General features: G+C 34.5%; 1 protein-coding gene across 2 annotated transcripts in view; it reads right to left on the bottom strand.

Moving 5' to 3' along the window:
* Positions 1-5121: 5121 nt before the first annotated feature.
* Positions 5122-14026, bottom strand: part of LOC125681437 (myotubularin-related protein 3-like) — a 21986-nt gene continuing 13081 nt past the window's right edge. The window contains exons 11-16 of one of the 2 annotated variants that reach the window (XM_048921538.2): positions 13869-14026; positions 13464-13637; positions 11769-12731; positions 9065-9298; positions 8648-8832; positions 5122-7888 (exon numbers count right to left, since the gene is read on the bottom strand). The exon at positions 13869-14026 is cut by the window's right edge and continues 28 nt beyond it. In XM_048921538.2, coding sequence (XP_048777495.2) covers positions 7705-7888; positions 8648-8832; positions 9065-9298; positions 11769-12731; positions 13464-13637; positions 13869-14026 — 1898 coding nt within the window. In that variant the 3' untranslated portion in view covers positions 5122-7704. The remainder of the gene's footprint in view (positions 7889-8647; positions 8833-9064; positions 9299-11768; positions 12732-13463; positions 13638-13868) is intronic. The other variant, XM_048921546.2, reaches the window with a different exon arrangement.

Here is a 14026-nt window from a genome sequence, read left to right as displayed (position 1 = left end):
TTATGTACACATGTAAGTTTGTCTATGTTTGTACAAGTATATGAATTCTAATGATGTTAATTTAATGAATAAGAACTATAACTTGGATGTGTGTTTACATGTGTATATATATTTATTGGGAGAACTTACATTTTTTTTCAGAAACCCTTTAAATTTGCATCATTTTATTAATTTCACCTTATTAGAAATGACAGAAACTAGTAAAAATTACTACATAGGAGACATATTTCAAGTCCTTTAAAATCTGTAAAATCCAGGAGCTTTCGGGGGGGGGGGGGGTGGGGGGGGGGGCTCGTCCCCACCACTGGCGTTTATTCGCGAAAGTTTCGCGTTATAACGCGACAAAAAAATTAGCTAAGAAAAATAGCTCATTGTTTCGTACTTGTAGATGTGTTGCGTCAATAAAGAATTTGAATTTGAATTTGCACGAAAGCTACATGTATACATATAGTATCTATGGAAATGTTAAAGGTCTGTTCTTTCCAAAATCTAAGCCGGCTGGGCTCATTTTTGAAAAAGTACAATAAAATCCTAACTCGTTATAACGAGTTAGTATCTCGTTATAAAGAGTTAGATATCTCGTAATAACGAGTTAGGGGTCATCCATAATTGTCAACCACTTTCCAAAGCGTGCAAAAGGTACGCTAGGGGGGAGGGGGTAAAAATTCGACAATTTTACCGTACGCTATTTTTTTCTCCTCCGGATTCATTTCATAAAAGTATTGGTCGTGTTACAAAAGTGTAATGCCTATAAAAAAGACGACAAGATAAGACAGAGACATCTTTATTTTTTTCTATAAAAATCTATTATGTGCACAAGATTTGCACATTTATAAAACATATCATTCATATATAACAAGAAATAGGGGTACCAATATTAAAGAACTCATTGTTTGAACTAAATTGCTCATAAACTCGATTGTCGACCTTCTAGTTGGGAATTTAAAAATGGTTGATGTACACTTTTTGAGGGGGGGGGGTATCAAAAAGTGTGCTTTTTGCACACTTTGGAAAATGGTTGACAATTATGGAGGACCCCTTAGTTATCTCGTTATATCGAGTTGATATTATCTCGCTAGATTAACTCGATGTATAACGAGCTAGATATCTCGTAATCACGAGTTAGTTATCTCGTTATATCGAGTTAGTGGCTGTGGGCTACATGTAGGATGACCCTTATTTTCATCTAGTGAAAATTTAAATTCAGAATCAGGCAGGTAGAACTAGGAGGGGAATGACAATGAACATTATCTGTTATTTTCATATACAAATAAAGATAGTTTGGATGATTGCCTTAATATTTTTGATAGTAGCGGTGAATGAGTCATGTCCTGTAGCTAGGGATGGATTAAGAAATCAAATCAAAACGGGGGGTCCCCCCCCCCACCCCCCACGAGTTAGTACTTTGAAGATAGGACAAGTTATCTTTAATGCGTGTCAAGAATTTTAAACAAGTCAACTTCCAACTTCTCCTCCGGCTGCCCCCTCCCCCTCCCCATCATTCGAAAAACGACGCTATGTGCCTGAAAATGAAGTACGTGTATATAGTAATGGTTTTCTCTGTCAGACAAACATCTGCTACCTGGTATATCTTCACGAATGATTATATCATTTATTGGTTTGAATATACATCTATAGCTAGCTTTGCCGATTTTTCGCTCAAATACCAATTTAACTAAAAAGATATGACAAACCATTTTTGCAATTCGACTAACTATTAAAACGATAGATAATAATTATATCACTTCCTGACAACTCCGTCAGTTTTGTTGAATTTTAACGAGGACGAATAGTATTACATAATAGTCATCATAGAATGATCGTCTATACGCCAGGCATACATGTAGTAGACAGATTAGGATAATTTATAACATTTACCACAAATAACCCCATATACTAATTATTACACACACACACACACACACACACACACACATACATATATTACATACATACATACACTAACGGGGTAACAATGAGTAAAAGAATGTAAAGTCAGTCCAAGTACAATGTACACATGGTGAGTTGGCTTAATAACACACTTTAGAAAATAATGTTGTGAATTCTTTTGGGTCTGAGAATTGTCAAGAAACCCTGTTTTTATGCACAAACATTTGGTGATTTCACTGATAAAACCTAGGAGTCCCCCCCCCACGGCCCTTGCCAGGGCTTTGTTTTGGACCCATTGGGGCCTCAGTGCGGCCCCCAGACTCTTGGTCATACTTAACGTACATTTCTTTTCTCTCTGGCTACGTAATGCGCCTGACGCATTATTACGCGCGTTTACTATATTCATATATTCAACTCCATATCGATACACTTTTGTTATACATTTGTTTATTTGTTTGTTTTGGTAAACTATCATATTGTATAATAGATTTGGATATCTAGGCTCAATGTACGATTACAGGGAGCGTGATGCACTGGTTTGGAATATTCAAAACTTTAATGCTGTGTAATATTATTAAAACACGCAAAATATTTTGCCTGGGACAACTCTGTAGTGCAAGAACAAATATTTATTTTAAAACAAATATCAAAGATTTGTACATGAATTTTGAAGTTTTCTACTACATCGATCTTTAGATTTATATAAAAATTCCAACGAGAAAGACATCCTGATGCACAGAATATGCACAAGCGCATGTGAATTTCACTAGATGCACAGCAAGCAGACTCTTTTTTTAAAGCTCAACTGAGCTTTTCTGATGACCCGTTTGCCCGTCATCTGTCCGTAAACTTTTCATATTTTCGACTTCTTCTCCAGAACCACTGGGCCAATTTCAACCAAACTTGGTACAAATCATCCTTGGGTAAAGGAAGTTCAAGTTTCTTCAAATGAAGGACCATGCCCCCTTCAAAGGGAAGATAATCACAAACATGCAAAATTAGGGTGGGCTCATTTAAAGATCTTCGTCTCAAGAACTACTGGGCCAGAAAAGCTTAAATTTACATGAAAGCGTCTTGACAGCGTGGAGATTCAAGTTTATTAAAATCACGACCCTGATCGGGGGTAGAATGGGTTCATAATAAGGAATTAAAGTTTTATACATACGAATGTACATGTATAGTGAAAATCTTTTTTGTCTTCTCAAGAACCACTGGGCCGTAAGAGCGGAGGTTTAAATGAAACCACTGACCCAGAAAAGTTTACATTTACAGTACATGAAAGCTTCCTGACAAAGTGCAGATTCAAACAAAATCATGGTCCCCGGGGCAGGGTGAGGCCACTATAGGGGATCAAAGTTTTACATATAAAATTATAGGAAAACCTTTAAAAATCTTCTTCTCAAGAACCATTGGTTGGGAGAACTTTGAATTTACATGAAAGCTTCCTGACATAGAGCAGATTCAAGTTTGTCAACATCACAGCCAAGGGGTAGGGTGGGGCCACAATAGGGGATCAAAGTTTTACAAATATATAGGGAAAATCTTTAAAGATCTTCTCAAGAACCACTGCGCCGGGAAAGTTAACATTTACATGAAAGCTTCCTGACATGGTGCAGATTCAAGCTTGTAAAAATCCTGTCCCCTGGGGGTAGGTTGGGGCCACAATAGGGATCAAAGTTTTACATGAGAATATGTAGGGAAAATCTTTAAATATGGACCAAGGTGACTCAGGTGAGCGATGTGGCCCATGGGCCTCGTTTTTTCCCCTTTCTCTCGACAACTTCTCATTATTTACAAACAATTCATACATGATTACAGGGAGATCCATTGAATGAAAGATTCAACAATATTTCCTCGTTTTAGATTTAAATGAGAATAACATTACATGAGGCATTGTTGATTTCCCTATAGAGTGTAGATGCACAGCAAGTATACCCTCCTCTTTTCTTTTTGGATTTAGAAACCTTTTCACTCTATTTCTATCATCCTGCTGCATTTCCGTGAATTATTTTGATTGAGTCAAAAATATATTTTCTCCTTCTGACTAGGACATCACTTACCGAGTATGTAGGTTTACATGGGAAATAGTCAAGAGATCAAGCGAGCTATTATTCAAATCTAGTACCGTCCAGTAAGTTCAATACACCTTAAAGTTTATTCTTGCCCCCCCCCCCCCCTTTTTTTTAAACTGTTGCTTTCTTTCTCTCTCCAGACATGAGTGTTACATAATAGCAATACATAACCATCACCCGAGACTGTTTATTACTATCAATAAAGAAAGTAGGGTGAAATTTTCAAATTGACCATTATGCGAGGGAAAACCACTATTTTTTGGTCCTATAGGTCTACAATTCTCTCACAAAATGCTCTTCAAACTTTATCCTTTATCTAGAAACATATGCATCAGAACTTTCTTTGAATTCCGTTTAAATGAGTTTACCTATAAATCCTAATTCAATGCAATATCATTTGAAGTCAGGATACTGTAGTTTACGCACGGCAGTGTCACGCGCACAAAATACAGTACCTACATGTATAAGGATCTTATATAATATTCTTACAAACTCGTTATTAGTACATGTATGGATAAACCATGACAAAATTAAAATACGGATATAGCTCCTGATGAGCCAATTTTTCACATGCAGGACACTTTATAAATTACGATAATGCTAAATGGGAACGATTCTCGTAAATTACATCTTTTCCTATTGATATTGCTCAATTCGAATTTCCATGATGAATCTAAAATATTCCAAATTATGTTCTAAATCAAATAAGTGCAGTCATGCACATTCTAACAAAACAAAACTATCTCCATCCGTATTTTGTCGGCTGTAAAGTGTATAAAAGGATAATTCCAGTGTATTGTACATGTATGTAGTAATTTACATGAGTTTAAAATGCATGCTAAAGAATAAATGAAAACTGATTGATGTGTTACACAATCATTAAAAAACAACTTTGGTCCCTAAAAATCAACAAATATTTCAAGTGCGCGTGTATGGGGCGATAAATACATTGGAAGACTTGATAAATTCACATATTTTTTTATTATCATATTGGTCTACACGAATTGTGAAAGATTATCACAGACTTGGTGTTGGCTAATGTGAATTTTTCTGTACAAGTATGCAAAGTCATTACAGACTATACAGTTCAAACTGCACTGCATTTATCTTGTGGATGAGCAAACTGCTGTTCCTCTCCTACATAAATAATAAAAACTGATCCCCTTTAAATGATTTATGTTGACTTCATGCAGAACATACTGTACAAACAAGGTTGATACCTAGCTTCCAAAAGAGCTTTAGCAAAGTAAGCACCGCAAAGTGTGTTCAAAATAGAATAGCAGATCATAGATTGCGTTTTCCAATACAATTTACAGAATACTTTAGTTACCTATACCAAAATACATGTATACTTTAATACAACTCTAATTGTTAAATACAAGGTTCTGTTAAAAAGATGAAAAAGTCTTACAATTTTATCACAATTAACCTCATTTTGCACTACAAGTAAAACTGCAATAAAAAAGTACCTGTACTCTCAAAGTACAATACATATACTAAAGGTGAAACAATTTTGTTGACTATCATAAATTAGACCATACTGTTACTTGTTTATGAAAAGTATGCAGATGTGAAGGGTTGCAGTTCATACCCTCATGTAGTTTTAAAAATGTTTTAATATTTCTTATATAAATTTATATTCTACTTTTATTACTGTCAAAATTCATTGTGGATAAAATTGACATACAATATTTATCTTTATTCATACATGCATTGTTAACAACTGTAGAGAATTATAACGAGCAAATGGCTATTATTACACTTTGTAGAAATATTAATATATTACATTGGAAATGTATATATAGCATATTGAATGTCCAAAAGATGAAATGTCAGTTACTTCAAAAACTTCTTAATTCAATTTAAAGGGATTTTATATCCAAGTATTTTGTTATCTCACTGAAAAACAAATGAACAAAAAAGAAGAAAAAAACACATGAAAAATGACTTTAACAATATAACTGTATATTCATAATAACAATTAAATGTAGAAAAAATAATTATCTAATATTTAAATTAACAGCACATTTATCATTTATACATAATACTTGCTGAAATGACCTCTCTCATGTCACCAGGAAAATGACGCATATTACAGCTTGTGTTCCACAAGACGATATAAAAATGTTAGAAAATGTCTTCCTTTTTTATATAAATATAAACTATTCAACCTCCCCCTTACATAAAGGCAAATTAAAAAAAATCTAATTTTGTATTTGCATGGAGATATAATACATAATTCCAATACTCTGGGAATTCATTTTACACATTATCCAGTGTGCAAATGTATCAAAGAAATAATAAAAAAAAAGAACAAAAATCTCTGGCAGATATTAAAATGATCTCATAATAACACTTCACTGAATTTCCTACCAAAATACTGTGAAATCATTTAAATTTAGGGTTTCAAATTTGTGGATTACAAAAGATCTAGCAATATTATTGGGATATTGTTTTATGGAGTTATTATCAGTTCATGGAAACATATGTACATGTAAATTGTATACTTTGTTCAGATTTTAAAAAATAATGTGTTCCCACGAAATAAAGTAGTTCCATAATACATGTACTACAACTGGAAATGTGTCCTTAGTATTTCCCAGAGTGAATAATGAGAGTTTGTAGATTATTGGGATTTTCATGGTTAGAATTAAATATTTACAATTTGACTTTTCTCATCAAACTGAAATAAATTGTGGAAAAATATATATATTTATATATGCAACATGACCTAAAGCCAAATTCCAATGATATCATGAAAATGAAACATAGCACTATTAATCAACCAAGTAGAAAACAGTTTATAAAGACAACTGCACCTTATATCCAAACACCGATCACACTCGCTTAATGTCAAATCTAATAGTGCACCACGTGTATGCTCTTTGCTGCTACTGGAAATTTAATAATTTTTAAGTGCATTCACAGATGTTTTGGTTCAAATCAATCTAACTGAAAAATGCCAACAACTACTGTACTATTCCATCCACTATTGTTGTCACTTCACCATTCTTCCCCCTACATAAAGTGATCTCCTTTATAAAGCCCACACACGTACAAAATGCATAAAGAGATGTTATAAACTTTGGGTAGTTTTTGTTCGCTGATTTAAACAAAATCCCATAAATTCCACGGTATGAAATTCCTTCAACCCTATACAAAACTCCAAAAGAAGCATGCAAAAATAATTTAATATATTACAATAAAAAGGGAAAAAATCCGTTATACACTGCATATTTCTTTGAAAACATAAATTTGAAACAAAAGATCCACAAGACAAAAATCAACAAGACTGCTTTTCTCTATGAGTATTGTTCAATCAACAGAAATCAACAATATCTGAGATCATTCTGAACATCGATTAAAACAATACTGAAACTAAATTAGAAATATTCCCCACAATTAATTTAAAGAAATCATTCTTAAATCGTTCAATATTGAATCCTAACATCTCCAAAGGCATTTTAAATTTTTCTCGTGAAGTTTATAGGATTGTAAAAAGAATATTTATTCATAATCATATGGAAAAATTCAGATTAAAATAAGAAATGAAAATAAACAAATTAACAAGCAAACCGAATGACAACAATGAACAAAAACGAATGTACAGAAAATCAGACTCGCATAATTGGCATTAAATAACACGGAATCATACAGCATGAGAAAACATATGTTTGACATATTGATTTTCATCACATCATTTATACACACATTTAACAATTAATCAAAAAACTTTGAAGCCCTAATTTGAAGCCGCATAGGCAAGAGGTCGTTCGTCGACAACTCCATTGGATATCCGTGCATGCCTTGAAATCTGCAGGTGACCGAAGCAACGATTACACACCCTTTCTGGTGTCATCAAATTCTGATGAGGGATTTTGATGAAATTCTCTGAGCAATTCCCACAAAACACATTTCCACAGTTTCTGCAAAAACAAATGGGACAAATTTTAAAAATTGTCTGACTTACATTTTCCTACCTTTTATTACCCTTAACTTCAATTTTCATTCTTGTACACAAATTTTCATTTCAGATTGTGAAGTTATCAATTGCAACATTTTTTCCTAAACAGACTTTCAAACAGAATTTATGCGCTATACATAGAAATGCAAAAAATGATAAATGAAAGCAAATTTGGTAAGTCTGCACACTTCAACAAGTGAAGCTATTCAATGTATAATGACCATATTTCATATCTAGTAAATGGATGGACGGATTTTTGGAATCATCATTTACCAGTCAGGTGGATTTCACCTACGTCACTTTCATCATTATTTAACAATAAACATTTATGTTGATTTAAATCCTTCAAAATTGTTCATTATCCTTTCGTTATACATTGAATACCTTAAGAATTAAAATCTGACAGCATCAGATTGATATCAACTGCAGTATACGTCAACTGCTATGCACAACTAGATTCATTAAACATATATATACAGTCAAACCTCATTATCTCAAACACGAGGGTGCCAAGAAAAAACTTCAAGATATCCAAGGATTTGAGATATTGAGGTTGAAATATATAAAATGTAGTTAGGAATTCCAACTCATTTAGACATATCCATGGTATTCAAGATATCGATGTTCGAGATACCGAAGTTCAACTATATGTACCAAGTATAATGTATAATGAGGATAAAATGTCACAAGCTGTTAACAGTTGAAGCGGGTGATAACAAACCTGCAGTGATGCTTTCTGATTATCAAGCCAAAGCCGGACTCACATTCAGCGCAGTGAGTGACAGCATGGTCTGGTACCCAGCGGATCATCTTGGAATCATTCTCATCAATGTTTTCCCAGCTGACATCTGATGCTGCATTACTTCCTAAAGAGTTGAACTCCCCATTCACATCTGGTGACAGAAGCTGTAAAAGAGAAACTGGATGTAGTTTCTATCTGAAGAATAATTCTGTATCAAAATCTAAACTAAAACAAGGTTACCCTTGTCAGGGCTTGCAAAGTTTTATCAGGGCTGACAACTTCTGTATAGTCAGTCATGCACATCAAGCTGATTTGAGTCATGCATGTCAAGCTGATTTTACTGTAAAGTTTCTTAAAATGTAAATATGAATGTTAAATGTTCTTTAATATGATTACCATTTCTTCTTTATCCAAAATACATCGAGATCCACCACTGCATGCAGAAGCATGTTGGAGAAGAGCTGCATTTGCTGAAGCCAGGTGAGACCGGATCATCTTGATTTCTCGTTCATAATCTTCCCTAATCTTCTGGATGCCCTGTTGAACTGGGTCACTAAAAGTAGTAAGGCCGTCCGCATCAAGGTGTCGACTGAGGCGTCCCAACTTCAGACCAAATTGGGATTCCAATGACTGAAAAATGAACATGAACAGATTCCATTACTCATCTGGGTCCTGTTTTTTAAAAAAGAATTTATATTTATACATTAAAATTACATAATGAAATTCTTCGTATTCACATTAAAATCACAATTTAATCAAGGTAAAGGATAAAATAAATTGAAAAAGAACATGTTGGTCTTAGTCATAATTTCTTTTGGAAAATGTGGCCCTGGTGTTTTTAAATTTATCACATTTACTCCTTTATCCTGTGGATATCAACTATTAAATTTAAATTATTACACTGTTTTCCTACGTCGTTTGTAACATCACAAACATACGTAAATTTTACGTAGTTCGTCTACAAAATGTGCGGAAGCAAAATTTCCAACAATACAACAACTTAAAATCCACCTATGACGTCATTCTTTTGTTCGAACACTCCATTATTTTTCAGGAATGGAGTGTTCCGAAAGTAGGTCAACCTTTATACAAGTAGATATAAATGCATGCAACAAAAGAATGAAAAACATACGACATGATTAAAATGCACAAAGTTTAGTTGTAGCAAGGGGCCCAGCAAAGGTGGATTTTAAGTGGGTCAATGTACTCGTATCACTCCATTCCTTAAAAGCAATGGACCTCGGCCCCTTCGGGGCCTCGGTCCATTACTTTTAAGGAATGGAGCAATACTCGTACATTAACCCTTACGTAAATGAATAACACCACAATTCATTGAATATAAATCATATCAAACCACAAACCATGGGATATCCTAGATACATGTATATTGCCCACTCACTTTTTATTTACCATATCAAATGAGGGAAGAAAAACCATTATAAACTTTAGACTTTATATTGCAGTTTTTCATAAACATTTTTCTCTTTGTTAAATCTTTGACTACATGTATGTGCAGACTGGTGCATTTTAAAAAAAACAAGAGGCCCATGGGCCACATCGCTCATCTGAGCAGCAGTTCTTAGCAATAAACAAGCTTGAGCAAAACTATCATTATACAAGCAGCTTGATTCAGAAATTTTTTTTTTTAAAGGCAACAACTAACAATTCATTTATTATCAAACTTAATTATTAAACTTGACTACAAATTCATTGAATATCATATGCCCTTGTAGACAGGTATGGCCTTTCATATTAAAGAATTTCATCTTAGGATGCTTTTTGTCATTTAGTTTGGTTTCCTTCACATTTGATCCCCTATTGTGGCCCCACCAGGGGTCATGATTTTTACAAACTTTTAAAAATTTTCACTTTGTCTGAAAGCTTTCATGTAAATTTAGGTTTTTCTGGGTCAGTGGTTCTTGAGAAGTTTTTAAATGATTTCACCCTATTTTTTGCATTTTTGTGATTATCTCCCCTTCAAGGGAGCATGGTCCTTCATTTGACCAAACTTGAATCCCCTTCACCTACAGATAATTTGTATCAAGTTTGATTGAAATTGGCCCAATGGTTCAGGAGAAGAAATTATACCTATATATATCAGCATGTAAAATTTTGATCCCCTAATGTGGCCCAACTCTACCCTCAGAGGGCCATGATTTGAACAAATTTGAATCTACTCTATACCAGTAAGCTTTTGCTTAAATATCCATTCTTATAGCCAGAGTGAGAACAAGATTATTAAAGAATTTCCCTTTATATTCACATGTGAAACTTTGATCCCCTAATGTGGCCCCAACATACCCCTGGGGTAAGGATTTTAATTTAAATTTCAGCATTTCTGGCTCAGTGGTTCTTGAGAAAAAGATTTTTTAAATGACCCCACTCTATTTTTGCATTTTTGTGATTATCTCCCCTTTGAAGAGAGCATGGTCCTTCATTTGAACAAACTTGAATCACCTTCACCTAAGGATGATTTGTATCAAGTTTGATTGAAATTGGCTCCGTGGTTCTGGAGAAGAAGATTTTCCTATATATCTGCATGAACTTTGATCCCCCTGTTGTGATCCCACCCTACCCCGTGGGCCATGATCTGAACAAATTTGAATCTACTCTACCAGGTATATCAGGAAGCTTTCAGGTAAATCTTCACTCTTCTGGCCCAGTGGTTCTTAAGAATATTTCCTTTATATATTCACATTTTTAACTTTGTTCCCCTATTGTGGCCCCAACATACCCTCGGGGGTCATGATTTTCAAGATTTCATGTAAATTTCAGCTTTTCTGGCCCAGTGGTCCTTGAGAAGATTTTTAAATGACCCCACCCTATTTTTGCATTTTTGTGATTATCTCCCCTTTGAGTCATGCATTTGAACAAACATGAATCCCCTTTACCCAAGGATGCTTTGTGCCAGGTTTAGTTGAAATTGTCCCAGTGGTTCTGGAGAAGATGAAAATGTGAAAAGTTTACGATGACACCAATGATGCACAAAGGAAAGTTTTGATCAGAAAAGCTCACTTGTGCCTTCGGCTCAGGTGAGTTCGGCTGAGGTGAACTAAAAACTAATTCTCTCTATGAATCCAAAAGCTAAAATAATGCAAACCTTGTCTGTTGCTGGTGTTGGCGGGCAGGTAGAATTCTGTGAATTAGCTGGAGTGGTAGGTGAAGTTTTGGATGTACTTTTGGACTGACTAAATCCATTGGAATTGCAACTCAATCGCAAAGGTGTTGGCCGTGGCTGACATAGATACTGATGAATGCTGTACATATTGTCAACAGGGAGTTTCAAATCCACGTTAGAATTGGAGATATCACTAGTGCTAGTGCTAATACTCGCACTATTTTCTAGCGTTTTAATTTTTTCCAGACTTAATTCATTTCCAGGTCCAGCGTCATTTATTTGCAGTCCATTTTTCTCTTCTGGTTTACCTTCGATATCTGTAATTGTATCTGTTGAACATTCAATATTTTGACTTGCTGATGGAATATCCACTTCCTGATGGTGAGAATTTCCATTACATTGTCCATTTATAGTGCTGTTTACTTCAGCATTCTCCGCATCATATCTCTCCTTCTCCCCTCCATTTTCGTTTATTTCAATTAACTCCTCTTTTAGATCTCTACAATGGCCATTTACTCCATTGAAAACAACTCCATTCGTGGAAACTTTTTTATTCTGCTCATCTTCTTCACTTGTTTCATTCTTTTTTTCATTTTCAGTATGGTTATCCTGCGACTGGCTATTCTCTGATTGAACAGTTCCATTGTAAACACAAGTATTGCTTGAAGTTTTATCACAGTCTTTTGTCAGATGAGATGGGTCAAAATTATCTAATGTAATGCTTGGGTCACTCTTTCGCCGGCTGGGACTACTGACTGGTTCCTGACTAGGGCCAGCCAAGTTTTCACATGACCGTGTTTTCTGAAGATTACATGAATTAGTTTCCTGCGGAATCTCTGATTGATCACATCCCAAGTCTTTAAGATCAGTGGAACAAGTATAATTGGAAAAGTACACTGATGTCCATAAGGTCAAATTTCTAACATCAAATTTTGGTCGCAATACCTGAAAAATAAAGTCAAAGTGTTGGCATCTAATCATTTTTTTGGGGGGCATGTAATCACTATTTCAAACTGTATAAACAATAACTCTGCAAAGTGGGGCATTTCCCTCTGTAATGAGTGCCTATGAGCCTCTTTTATCAAGTCCTGTTGTAACCTCGACCTATTGACCCCAAAATCAATAGGATTCATCCTCTCTTGAGAACAAAACTACATGTAACGTGTCAAATCAATCAAGCATAAAATGTAACCTGTAAAGTGTCTACAAGCTTTTTCTATAAAGTCCCAAGTGACCTTGACTTTTGACCCCAAAATTAATAGGGGGTTTTCTCTCTTGATAACAAAGCTACATGTAAAGTATCAAATTAATGGAGCAAAAAATGTGGCCTGTAGATTTGCTACAAAAAATGTTATATATACAAACACATGAACAGCCACCTTACTATATTCCTACTTGTAATGAATTGCGAGGGGATAAAAAGATCTAGATGTTCAAAAAAATTTCTCCATTACCATTTCAATTCAACATGCAACATCAACAGAATTATAGTTCAATATTTTTCTCATTTAAATACTCTTCGAAATTAATTTTTCCATTAAAATGATTTTCTATTTTATGTTATGCCATGCACTATTAAGATTACCAACACCTACTCCTTTTGGCAATTGTACCCTCCTTGGAGTCCAGAAAATTTTATATCATACAATTCTAATCTCCACATATTTGCCTCATTACCTGTAGCTCTGAGCTAGGTGAATACAGATGATTATAGAACTGAGCATTGCTGGGGTGAAGCAGACTCCATAAGGAAGAGGTCTGTACTGATAGTTCCCCTTTCAATCTCTCCTGGACTGTGTTACACAAGAATGTTCCAAACAAATGGGAATAGGTATGTTGTACCATTTTGATCTGTTAAACAAAAACAAACTTTTTATACGTGTGTACTTACACCACAAAAAGACTCTTCTACTTTTGTAAATGTAAGTTTTACAAATCATGTAGGGGTTAAATGCATAATACAAGACCTTGTATGTTTTTGAATTTTTTTTTTATTCAAGCTATTGTACATTCTACTTTAGACAGTATCATAATGCACATTACATATATGATTAAGTTCAAAATACAAAAATACTGAATTACCAGATATGCTTCATTGAACTGGAATGCACAAGGGAACTGTTTATAAAGCTGGTACACACAGTCTAACCACTGCAGGAACACTGGGGACCGTTCATTGGTGTCCTCACAGTTCACACCATTACCACACCTGTCTGCAAACTTGTGTCCAAATTCTAACC

Source organism: Ostrea edulis, chromosome 1 (assembly GCF_947568905.1).
Source record: "Ostrea edulis chromosome 1, xbOstEdul1.1, whole genome shotgun sequence".
NCBI classification, from domain to species: Eukaryota; Metazoa; Mollusca; class Bivalvia; order Ostreida; family Ostreidae; genus Ostrea; species Ostrea edulis.
Note: the sequence above shows the minus strand (reverse complement) of the source record. Positions and strands in the feature narration are given on the sequence as shown.